The 13,149-nt window shown below is 41.8% G+C and overlaps 1 protein-coding gene across 4 annotated transcripts in view; it reads left to right on the forward strand.

The window, feature by feature from the left end:
• The window catches only part of LOC139423739 (A-type potassium channel modulatory protein KCNIP2-like), a 34,748-nt gene extending 26,688 nt beyond the window's left edge, over positions 1–8,060 (forward strand). For all 4 annotated transcript variants that reach the window (XM_071175359.1, XM_071175357.1, XM_071175358.1 and 1 more), the window contains 5 exons: positions 177–246; positions 2,389–2,567; positions 4,440–4,544; positions 6,657–6,719; positions 7,974–8,060. In XM_071175359.1, coding sequence (XP_071031460.1) covers positions 177–246; positions 2,389–2,567; positions 4,440–4,544; positions 6,657–6,719; positions 7,974–8,021 — 465 coding nt within the window. In that variant the 3' untranslated portion in view covers positions 8,022–8,060. The remainder of the gene's footprint in view (positions 1–176; positions 247–2,388; positions 2,568–4,439; positions 4,545–6,656; positions 6,720–7,973) is intronic.
• Positions 8,061–13,149: the final 5,089 nt, after the last annotated feature.

Below are 13,149 nucleotides of genomic sequence, written 5' to 3' on the forward strand. Positions count from 1 at the left end.
TCTCTGTGTGTTCTAACATTCTGTTGATTGTCCAATAGGAATGCCCTAGTGGTGTCTCTGCCTCTCTGTCTCTGTGTGTTCGAACATTCTGTTGATTGTCCAATAGGAATGCCCTAGTGGTGTCTGTCTGTCTCTCTGTCTCTGTGTGTTCTAACATTATGTTGATTGTCCAATAGGAATGCCCTAGTGGTGTGGTGGATGAAGAGACATTCAAGTTAATCTACTCCCAGTTCTTTCCTCAGGGAGGTGAGTGTCTAAGTGTGTGCTGCACCCGTGCATGGAATCCTGTGTAAGTGTTTCTCTTTTTCCATGTCTCTTTCTTTCTTTCTCTCTCTCTTCTCTCTCATATATATATACAGTGCCTTGCGAAAGTATTCGGGCCCCCTTGACTTTGCGACCTTTTGCCACATTTCAGGCTTCAAACATAAAGATATAAAACTGTATTTTTTTTGTGAAGAATCAACAACAAGTGGGACACAATCATGAAGTGGACCGACATTTATTGGATATTTCAAACTTTTTTAACAAATCAAAAACTGAAAAATTGGGCGTGCAAAATTATTCAGCCCCCTTAAGTTAATACTTTGTAGCGCCACCTTTTGCTGCGATTACAGCTGTAAGTCGCTTGGGGTATGTCTCTATCAGTTTTGCACATCGAGAGACTGAAATGTTTTCCCATTACTCCTTGCAAAACAGCTCGAGCTCAGTGAGGTTGGATGGAGAACATTTGTGAACAGCAGTTTTCAGTTCTTTCCACAGATTCTCGATTGGATTCAGGTCTGGACTTTGACTTGGCCATTCTAACACCTGGATATGTTTATTTTTGAACCATTCCATTGTAGATTTTGCTTTATGTTTTGGATCATTTGGTCTTTTGCAGACTCCATCAGGTTTTCTTCCAGAATGGTCCTGTATTTGGCTCCATCCATCTTCCCATCAATTTTAACCATCTTCCCTGTCGCTGCTGAAGAAAAGCAGGCCCAAACCATGATGCTGCCACCACCATGTTTGACAGTGGGGATGATGTGTTCAGGGTGAGGAGCTGTGCTGCTTTTACGCCAAACATAACGTTTTGCATTGTTGCCAAAAAGTTCAATTTTGGTTTCATCTGACCAGAGCACCTTCTTCCACATGTTTGGTGTGTCTCCCAGGTGGCTTGTGGCAAACTTTAAACGACACTTTTTATGGATATCTTTAAGAAATGGCTTTCTTCTTGCCACTCTTCCATAAAGGCCAGATTTGTGCAATATACGACTGATTGTTGTCCTATGGACAGAGTCTCCCACCTCAGCTGTAGATCTCTGCAGTTCATCCAGAGTGATCATGGGCCTCTTGGCTGCATCTCTGATCAGTCTTCTCCTTGTATGAGCTGAACGTTTAGAGGGACGGCCAGGTCTCGGTAGATTTGCAGTGGTCTGATACTCCTTCCATTTCAATATTATCGCTTGCACAGTGCTCCTTGGGATGTTTAAAGCTTGGGAAATCTTTTTGTATCCAAATCCGGCTTTAAACTTCTTCACAACAGTATCTCGGACCTGCCTGGTGTGTTCCTTGTTCTTCATGATGCTCTCTGCGCTTTTGACGGACCTCTGAGACTATCACAGTGCAGGTGCATTTATACGGAGACTTGATTACACACAGGTGGATTGTATTTATCATCATTAGTCATTTAGGTCAACATTGGATCATTCAGAGATCCTCACTGAACTTCTAGAGAGAGTTTGCTGCACTGAAAGTAAAGGGGCTGAATAATTTTGCACGCCCAATTTCTCAGTTTTTGATTTGTTAAAAAAGTTTGAAATATCCAATAAATGTCGTTCCACTTCATGATTGTGTCCCACTTGTTGTTGATTCTTCACAAAAAAATACAGTTTTATATCTTTATGTTTGAAGCCTGAAATGTGGCAAAAGGTCGCAAAGTTCAAGGGGGCCAAATACTTTCGCAAGGCACTGTATATTCAATTACATTTGCTTTATTGGCATGACATAACAATGTACATATCGCCAAATCTTACTTTAGAGATTTACAAAACATAATTATGATCAAAATTGTCAATGGGACAACAATAACCAAGGGTCAAAATAACCATATATTGAACAATAACAATAAGCATAGAGTACATGTGCAGGTTGGTTGGTCTGTCAGACACTGTCCCTGAGCCTGTACTTTGTCAAGGTTTGTCTCTCTCTCTCTCAGCCTTTCAGTCTCTCAGTATCCCCCTCTCTCACTTCCTCCCCGGGCGCCGAAGACGTGGATGTCGATTAAGACAGCCCCCTGTACCTCTCTGATTCAGAGGGGTTGGGTTAAATGCTGAAGACACATTTCAGTTGAAGGCATTCAGTTGTACAACTGACAAGGTTCCCCCCCTTTCCCTTCCCCTCATTCAGACTCCAGCACCTACGCTCATTTTCTGTTCGAAGCGTTTGACACCCACAAGAATGGAACGGTGAGCTTCGAAGACTTCGTCACAGGCTTGTCAATCATCCTGAGAGGCTCTGTCACAGAGAAACTCAACTGGGCTTTTAACCTCTACGACCTCAACAAAGATGGCTTCATCACCAAAGAGGTATGGTACGATGTGTGTGTGTGTGTGTGTGTGTGTGTGTATGTATGTACAGTTGAAGTCGGAAGTTTGCATACACCTTAGTCAAATACATTTAAACTCAGTTTTTCACAATTCCTGACATTTAATCCTAGTAAGAATTCTCTGTTTTAGGTCAGTTAGGATCACCACTTTATTTTTAGAATGTGTAATGTCAGAATAATAGTAGAGAGAACGATTTATTTCAGATTTTATTTATTTCATCACATTCCCAGTGGGTTAGAAGTTTACATACACTCAATTAGTATTTGGTAGCATTGCCTTTAAATTGCTTAACTTGGGTCTAACGTTTCGGGTAGCCTTCCACAAGCTTACCACAATACATTGGGTGAATTTTGTCCCATTCCTCCTGACAGAGCTGGTGTAACTGAGTCAGGTTTATAAGACCTCCTTGTTCACACACGTTTTTCAGTTCTGCCCACAAATGTTCTATAGGATTGAGGTCAGGGCTTTGTGATGTCCACTCCAATACCTTGACTTAGTTGTCCTTAAGCCATTTTGCCACAACTTTGGAAGTATGCTTGGGGTCATTGTCTATTTGGAAGACCCATTTACAACCAATATTTAACTGATGTCTTGAGATGTTGCTTCAATATAGCCACGTAATTGTCCGTCCTCATGATGCCATCTATTTTGTGAAGTGCACCAGTCCCTCCTGCAGCAAAGCACTACCACAACATGATGCTCCCACCCCCGTGCTTCATGGTTGGGATGGTGTTCTTTGGCTTGCAAGCCTCCCACTTTTCCCTCCAAACATAACAATGGTCATTATGGCCAAACAGTTCTATTTTTGTTTCATCAGACCAGAGGATATTTCTCCAAAAAGTATGATCTTTGTCCCCATGTGCCGTAGCAAACCGTAGTCTGGCTTTTAATGGCGGTTTTGGAGCAGTGGCTTCTTCCTTCCTGAGTGGCCTTTCAGGTTATGTCGATATAGGACTCGTTTTACTGTGGATATAGATAGTTTTGTACCTGTTTCCTCCAGCATCTTCACGAGGTCCTTTGCTGTTGTTCTGGAATTGATTTGCACTTTTCATGTTCATCTCTAGGAGACAGAACACGTCTCCTTCCTGAGCGGTATGACAGCTGCCTGGTCCCATGGTGTTTATACTTGCGTACTATTGTTTGTACAGATGAACGTGGTACCTTCAGGCGTTTGGAAATTGCTCCTAAGGATGAACCAGACTTGTGGAGGTCTACACATTTTTTTTCTGAGGTCTTGGCTGATTTCTTTTGATTTTCCCCTGATGTCAAGCAAAGATGCATTAAATCTGAAGGTCGGCCTTGAAATACTTCCACAGATACACCTCCAATTGAATCAAATTATGACAATTAGCCTGTCAGAAGCTTCTAAAGCCATGACATCATTTTCTGAAAATGTCCAAGCTGTTTGAAGGCACTTAGTGTATGTAAACTTCTGACCCACTGGAATTGTAATATTTATTTAACTAAGTTAAATAATCTGTCTGTAAACAATTATTGTAAAAATGACTTGTGTCATCCACAAAGTAGATGTCCTAACCGACTGTCCAATACTATAGTTTGCTGACAAGAAATTTGTGGAGGGGTTGAAAAACAAGTTTTAATGACTCCAACATAAGTGTATGTAAACTTCCGACTTTAACTGTATGTATGTATGTATGTATGTATGTGTGTGTGTGTGTGTGTGTGTGCAAATATGTTTTATCTTCTAAACTATTCCCCCATCGTCCCCTCTGTGTGTGCGTGTTTGTGTGTGTGAGCACAAATATGTGTGCGTGTGTGTGTGCATGTTTGTGCGTGCATGTGTATTTGTGTGTGTGCCTCTGTGTGTGTCTCTGTGTGTGTGTGTTTCAGGAGATGACTGATATAATGAGCTCTATCTATGACATGATGGGGACGTGTACGTACCCCTGTATGCAGAACGACGCCCCCAAGGAGCACGTCGACAACTTCTTCCAGGTAACACACCTAACCACAGATCTAGGATCAGATGAACAACTTCTTCCAGGTAACACCTAACCACAGATCTAGGATCAGATAAACAACACCTAACCACAGATCTAAACCTTGATTCAATCCTACTGCGCTTGTAGACAGTAGCACATTGTAAAGGCCATGTTACTGCGTTAGTGGAGATTACATTCAAGGTAAACTGAGAAGATGTCGGCTCAATTAGAATGACCTTTCAATGCTTTAGCACGGTATCTAATGGAATCCAGGCCCCAGGGTTAGATAAGTCTACCTCCAGTGTTTTCTAATGGAATCCAGGCCCCAGGGTTAGATAAGTCTACCTCCAGTGTTTTCTAATTGAATCCAGGCTCCAGGGTTAGATAAGTCTACCTCCAGTGGTATCTAATGGAATCCAGGCCCCAGGGTTAGATAAGTCTACCTCCAGTGGTATCTAATGGAATCCAGGCCCCAGGGTTAGATAATTCTACCTCCAGTGGTATCTAATGGAATCCAGGCCCCAGGGTTAGATAATTCTACCTCCAGTATTTTCTAATTGAATCCAGGCCCCAGGGTTAGATAATTCTACCTCCAGTGTTTTCTAATTGAATCCAGGCTCCAGGGTTAGATAATTCTACCTCCAGTGTTTTCTAATTGAATCCAGGCTCCAGGGTTAGATAATTCTACCTCCAGTGTTTTCTAATTGAATCCAGGCTCCAGGGTTAGATAAGTCTACCTCCAGTGTTTTCTAATTGAATCCAGGCCCCAGGGTTAGATAAGTCTACCTCCAGTGTTTTCTAATTGAATCCAGGCCCCAGGGTTAGTTAATTCTACCTCCAGTGTTTTCTAATTGAATCCAGGCCCCAGGGTTAGGTAAGTCTACCTCCAGTGTTTTCTAATTGAATCCAGGCCCCAGGGTTAGTTAATTCTACCTCCAGTGTTTTCTAATTGAATCCAGGCCCCAGGGTTAGATAATTCTACCTCCAGTGTTTTCTAATTGAATCCAGGCTCCAGGGTTAGATAATTCTACCTCCAGTGTTTTCTAATTGAATCCAGGCTCCAGGGTTAGATAAGTCTACCTCCAGTGTTTTCTAATTGAATCCAGGCCCCAGGGTTAGATAAGTCTACCTCCAGTGTTTTCTAATTGAATCCAGGCCCCAGGGTTAGTTAATTCTACCTCCAGTGTTTTCTAATTGAATCCAGGCCCCAGGGTTAGATAAGTCTACCTCCAGTGTTTTCTAATTGAATCCAGGCCCCAGGGTTAGATAATTCTACCTCCAGTGTTTTCTAATTGAATCCAGGCCCCAGGGTTAGATCATTCTACCTCCAGTGTTTTCTAATTGAATCCAGGCCCCAGGGTTAGGTAAGTCTACCTCCAGTGTTTTCTAATTGAATCCAGGCCCCAGGGTTAGTTAATTCTACCTCCATTGTTTCCTAATTGAATCCAGGCCCCAGGGTTAGTTAATTCTACCTCCAGTGTTTCCTAATTGAATCCAGGCCCCATGGTTAGTTAATTCTACCTCCAGTGTTTCCTAATTGAATCCAGGCCCCAGGGTTAGTTAATTCTACCTCCAGTGTTTTCTAATTGAATCCAGGCCCCATGGTTAGTTAATTCTACCTCCAGTATTTTCTAATTGAATCCAGGCCCCAGGGTTAGTTAATTCTACCTCCAGTGTTTTCTAATTGAATCCAGGCCCCATGGTTAGTTAATTCTACCTCCAGTGTTTTCTAATTGAATCCAGGCCCCATGGTTAGTTAATTCTACCTCCAGTGTTTCCTAATTGAATCCAGGCCCCAGGGTTAGTTAATTCTACCTCCAGTGTTTCCTAATTGAATCCAGGCCCCAGGGTTAGTTAATTCTACATCCAGTGTTTTTCACAAAGGGTTTTAAAAGGACCCTCTAGACATAACCTCCTTATTGTTGCATTCTGACTTTGTGAACAACCAAAAGGTCAAATAGAGGTTGCTTATATTTGTCCTGTTTCAGATGCAGGTGTGTAACCTGTACAGTGTGTGGTGTGAAATGGAAATGTGTTTGTTGCACATCCCACGGAGACACCCGTCGGAGTCACGGCCAGGGATCAGAGTAGCATATTCAACTGTTTCTCTGTTTCACTCTGTCAGAAAATGGACAAGAACAAAGATGGCGTGGTCACCATTGAGGAGTTTCTGGAGTCTTGTCAAAAGGTTTGTGTGTCGGTGTGTCTGTGTGTCTGTGTGTGTGTGTGTGTGTCTGTCTGTCTATCTGTCTATCTGTCTGTCTGTCTGTCTGTCTGTCTGTCTGTCTGTCTGTCTGTCTGTGTGTCTGTGTGTCTGTGTGAGTGTGTCTGTGTCTGTCTGCGTGTGTCTGTCTGCGTGTGTCTGTGTCTGTCTGCGTGTGTCTGTGTGAGTGTGTCTGCGTCTGTCTGTGTGAGTGTTTCTGTGTCTGTCTGTCTGTCTGTGTGAGTGTGTCTGTCTGTCTGTCTGTCTGTCTGTCTGTCTGTCTGTCTGTCTGTGTGTCTGTGTCTGTCTGCGTGTGTCTGTCTGTCTCTGTGTCTGTCTGCGTGTGTCTGTGTGAGTACCTGTTTGTGTGTGTGTGTGTGTGTCTGTGTCTGTCTGCGTGTGTCTGTGTGGGTACCTGTTTGTCTGTTTGTGTGTGTGTGTCTGTGTCTGTCTGTGTGTGTCTGTGTGGGTACCTGTTTGTGTGTGTGTGCGCATGTGTTCAATTTCAGCATGATTCTATAGGATATGATTATTTATGACGTGATTTAATCATATTTAAAACATCACAATGTGAAGTTTATTTCCACAAATGTGTGTTTTTTTCATCAGAAATGATTTCTTGAAGTACATCCACAGGTACACCTCCAATTGACTCAAATTATGTAAATTGGCCTATCAGAAGCTTCTAAAGCCATGACATCATTTTCTGGAATTTTCCAAGCTGTTTAAAGGCTCAGTCATTTAGTGTATGTAAACTTCTGACCCACTGGAATTGTGATACAGTGAATTATAAGTGAAATAATCTGTCTGTAAACAATTGTTGGAAAAATTACTTGTGTCATCCACAAAGTAGATGTCCTAACCGACTTGCCAAAACTATAGTGTGTTAACAAGAGATTTGTGGAGTGGTTGAAAAACGAGTTTCAATGACTCCAACATAAGTGTATTTACACTTCCGACTTCAACTGTATATCTTTTAGTCTCTCTGAAATCAAATAATCTAGTGATAGATTAAACAAATACATGACTGTCATTGAACAACCCCATGACATGATGAGATGTGGAAAATCACACCAATCTCTTTCATAAGTTATTGAAACAATAATGCTAATTTACTAACATTGGATCTTCAACTTTTTATTTATTTAAGAACCTGTTACTGCTTCTGTACTGTTTAAACATTCTCTCCAACTGCTTCTTACCCGTTGTGCTTTTTGTCCCTTCCTGCCTCCTGTCCAGGATGAGAACATCATGCAGTCCATGCATCTGTTTGACAACGTCATTTAGTGATACTTCCTGTGGGTGTGGCCTAAAGGACAGGGTGCCCATATTTAGCCTCACAGTCTCCACCCCTAGCTCCCCTCTATCCCCAAACACAGACTCATTAGGGATGTCGGGGGTAAACGGTACCCCTCCATGGATCTCCACTCTCCTCCTACCTGGGAAGGTCAGACAACAGTTAGGTGTGCAATAGGTACACCTCCATGGGTCTCCACTCTCTCATCCACCTCTAGCCCATCTCTGCCCCCCAAAAGAGACAACCCTACCTGGGAAGGTCAGACAACAGTTAGGGGGTCAAGAGCCACGCCATGTTGGAGACCATATCACTCATTCTATATGACATCACATTCTCACTATGCAATAATGTTATTGATTCTCTAATTACTAGTTTGACAAAATGGTGGACTGTTATTATTCTAAGGACAAAAGGCTTTAAATGAAACAATAATCTCACTGCTTGGTATGAACTTGTTAACTGTGAGATGTATTATTATCAATCATCGACATTCTTCCATTTCTCAATGTTCTGGAAGGGAATCCCCTGGCTGACGGAATTACCCACAACCCTCCAATCATCCATATTGTGTCCTATTTACCTCAACAGAAATATGGTCCGGGTCTGTTTAGGTTTTTTTGTGCGTGACTTCTGGTTAAGCGCTTCCGGCCAATAGTTGGGAGCTAGCTAGCTAACTAACTCAGTATCGCTTCTCACAACTTTCCAAACATGGATTCACATAAATGGTAATTTTATGTTCTGTAAGGGGTTGCCACGGCAACTGTCAGAAACGGAAACTGTTCATGGAGCAGGAGTGTTTTGACCACCAAACTTTTTTGAGGAACGAGTGCAGTTGTGAGGCTCCTTTTGATTTGCACCCACCTCCTAAAGACGAGGAGTCTCTTTGGCTTTGGCTCAAAGCATTGAAAAGATGCTGTGAAGAAGTCAATGGAACTCAATCAAAACAATCGAATTGCCATGGAAACGCGTGGGGGAAAGATGTCATGGGGGAAAGATCCCAAATCTCCTCATTGCCCCCCAGCAAAATGAACCTACATTTAGGCGTGTTATTATTTACAGTATAGAGTATGTGTACTATGTTGTGGTAAAAATCAGAAATTTAATGCTTGTATGGATGTCAACCACAGGAGGTTGGTGGCACCTTAATTGGGGAGGACGGGCTCATAGTAATGGCTGAAGCGAAATCGTTGGAATGGTATCAAATGCATCAAACACATGCGATTGAAGCCATTCCATTCGCTCCGTTCCAGCCTTTATCATGAGCCGTCCTCCCCTCAGCAGCCTCCTGTGATGTCAACCCCAATGTTCAGGTCATCGTCACCAACCACCGACATTAGTTAAAAAACGACTTTGACTACACCACTGATTTCTGTATGCTAGCTATGCTACCAGCTTTTATGAAGGTGAGTTAGCATTTATCAGTCACTCCTTCTAAACTTGAAAAGTACAACTCCTAAATGATGCAGCAAAAACAGCCAAATAAATTCAAATCAGACTTTAGTAACCACATTGTGGGCCTGTTTAGAATGCATCAATCATGACGGATTGATGAATATACACTTTGTTACATCAGATACAGTGCCTTGCGAAAGTATTCGGCCCCCTTGAACTTTGCGACCTTTTGCCACATTTCAGGCTTCAAACATAAAGATATAAAACTGTATTTTTTTTGTGAAGAATCAACAACAAGTGCGACACAATCATGAAGTGGACCGACATTTATTGGATATTTCAAACTTTTTTAACAAATCAAAAACTGAAAAATTGGGCGTGCAAAATTATTCAGCCCCCTTAAGTTAATACTTTGTAGCGCCACCTTTTGCTGCGATTACAGCTGTAAGTCGCTTGGGGTATGTCTCTATCTATATTTTGCACATTGAGAGACTGAAATGTTTTCCCATTACTCCTTGCAAAACAGCTCGAGCTCAGTGAGGTTGGATGGAGAACATTTGTGAACAGCAGTTTTCAGTTCTTTCCACAGATTCTCGATTGGATTCAGGTCTGGACTTTGACTTGGCCATTCTAACACCTGGATATGTTTATTTTTGAACCATTCCATTGTAGATTTTGCTTTATGTTTTGGATCATTGTCTTGTTGGAAGACAAATCTCCGTCCCAGTCTCAGGTCTTTTGCAGACTCCATCAGGTTTTCTTCCAGAATGGTCCTGTATTTGGCTCCATCCATCTTCCCATCAATTTTAACCATCTTCCCTGTCCCTGCTGAAGAAAAGCAGGCCCAAACCATGATGCTGCCACCACCATGTTTGACAGTGGGGATGGTGTGTTCAGCTGTGTTGCTTTTACGCCAAACATAACGTTTTGCATTGTTGCCAAAAAGTTCAATTTTGGTTTCATCTGACCAGAGCACCTTCTTCCACATGTTTGGTGTGTCTCCCAGGTGGCTTGTGGCAAACTTTAGACACTTTTTATGGATATCTTTAAGAAATGGCTTTCTTCTTGCCACTCTTCCATAAAGGCCAGATTTGTGCAATATACGACTGATTGTTGTCCTATGGACAGAGTCTCCCACCTCAGCTGTAGATCTCTGCAGTTCATCCAGAGTGATCATGGGCCTCTTGGCTGCATCTCTGATCAGTCTTCTCCTTGTATGAGCTGAAAGTTTAGAGGAACGGCCAGGTCTCGGTAGATTTGCAGTGGTCTGATACTCCTTCCATTTCAATATTATCGCTTGCACAGTGCTCCTTGGGATGTTTAAAGCTTGGGAAATCTTTTTGTATCCAAATCCGGCTTTAAACTTCTTCACAACAGTATCTCGGACCTGCCTGGTGTGTTCCTTGTTCTTCATGATGCTCTCTGCGCTTTTAACGGACCTCTGAGACTATCACAGTGCAGGTGCATTTATACGGAGACTTGATTACACACAGGTGGATTGTATTTATCATCATTAGTCATTTAGGTCAACATTGGATCATTCAGAGATCCTCACTGAACTTCTGGAGAGAGTTTGCTGCACTGAAAGTAAAGGGGCTGAATAATTTTGCACGCCCAATTTTTCAGTATTTGATTTGTTAAAAAAGTTTGAAATATCCAATAAATGTCGTTCCACTTCATGATTGTGTCCCACTTGTTGTTGATTCTTCACAAAAAAATACAGTTTTATATCTTTATGTTTGAAGCCTGAAATGTGGCAAAAGGTCGCAAAGTTCAAGGGGGCCGAATACTTTCGCAAGGCACTGTATGTTGAATGTGCACCAATCCGGCGTCCCTCTTATGTCCCCCACGGTCTGCGTTCCATTGACCTCTTTACAGCATCTGTAGTGTCTGCATGCTGTGTGTTTTAAAAAGGACAATAAGTCATATTTCATGTGGTTGTGTGTGTACTGTATGTGCTGGAGATGACTCCTTCTGAAAGTGTCTGTGTATATTTGTGTACAGACATGATGTTGATGATGTCTGTACAAACCCAAATATAAGTGAATAAACCACTGTTGCTATGCAAACAAATGTAAATGTTTTATTTGTAGTGTTGGAATCGGCTAAACTTCCAACATTGAGATATGAAATAAATGATAGAGAAGAAGCCTTGGACAGGAAGAGTGAAAGAGACTCTGGGTTGTGTGTCAGACGTTAAGGGTTCTCTGTGGGAAGACAGATGGCTGTGGAGTGTGTTAGGTGGAAGGGAGAAGAGCAACGGTTGAGATAGGGGAGACAGATGGACGTCTGTGGACTAGGGGAAGGAGGGGTTGAGATCTGTGGACTAGGGGAAGTAGGGGTTGAGATAGGGGAGACAGATGGACATCTGGACTAGGGGAAGGAGGGGTTGAGATAGGGGAGACAGATGGACATCTGGACTAGGGGAAGGAGGGGTTGAGATAGGGGAGACAGACGGACGTCTGGACTAGGGGAAGGAGGGGTTGAGATAGGGGAGACAGATGGACATCTGTGGACCAAGGGAAGGAGGGGTTGAGATAGGACAGACAGACGGACATCTGTGGACTAGAGGAAGGAGGGGTTGAGATAGGGGAGACAGACGGACGTCTGTGGACTAGGGGAAGGAGGGGTTAAGATAGGGGAGACAGATGGACATCTGTGGACTAGGGGAAGGAGGGGTTGAGGTCAGGAGGTGAGGTCAGTTCCCTTTAATAAGGGAGTAATCAGGGTTTAGAATCTGGTTACCTTCTTCCTTTAGAACCATAAGATGTAAGGATAGGAGAGAAGGAGGAGTGTCTTAAGTGGGATGTATATAACTGTGATGGTGAGAAATGTTTTGCTGTCTGAATACAGCTGTACAGAACCTTTGGGAAGAATTAAACTTGGTTAAAGCTTCTCTAGTGTCTGTGAGTCATTTACTCTGAAAAATAAGAACCTAACAGTAGTTACTGTATGTACAGTACAAGAGCTGTGATTTTTAAAGCTACTTTGAAGATACTGTTATAACAAGGTGAAAACAATGACAATGAAGTTGAATCTGAACAGTTTATTAAACACAATCCACACTTAACAGTTTCCAGTATTTTGTATATTTATAAAAGCGATAAGAGACGTTGCATCAGGACACTGAGGCAAAATATTACCATCAATTTGTCATAAAACCAATAATAAATGTATACAAACAAACCAAGTAAACATATACATGATGATTATTAGATGATACATATATTATGTATCATCTAACAGCACTGTATAATGTAATAGAATAGTACAGGACTGTATACTGTAATAGAATAGTACAGGACTGTATACTGTAATAGAATAGTACAGGACTGTATACTGTAATAGAATAGTACAGGACTGTATACTGTAATAGAATAGCACAGGACTGTATACTGTAATAGAATAGTACAGGACTGTATAATGTAATAGAATAGTACAGGACTGTATACTGTAATAGAATAGTACAGGACTGTATACTGTAATAGAATAGCACAGGACTGTATACTGTAATAGAATAGTACAGGACTGTATAATGTAATAGAATAGTACAGTACTGTATAATGTAACAGAATAGTACAGGACTGTATACTGTAATAGAATAGTACAGGACTGTATACTGTAATAGAATAGTACAGGACTGTATACTGTAATAGAATAGTACAGGACTGTATACTGTAATAGAATAGTACAGGACTGTATAATGTAATAGAATAGTACAGTACT

This window comes from Oncorhynchus clarkii, chromosome 13, assembly GCF_045791955.1.
Source record: "Oncorhynchus clarkii lewisi isolate Uvic-CL-2024 chromosome 13, UVic_Ocla_1.0, whole genome shotgun sequence".
In the NCBI taxonomy this organism is placed as follows: Eukaryota; Metazoa; Chordata; class Actinopteri; order Salmoniformes; family Salmonidae; genus Oncorhynchus; species Oncorhynchus clarkii.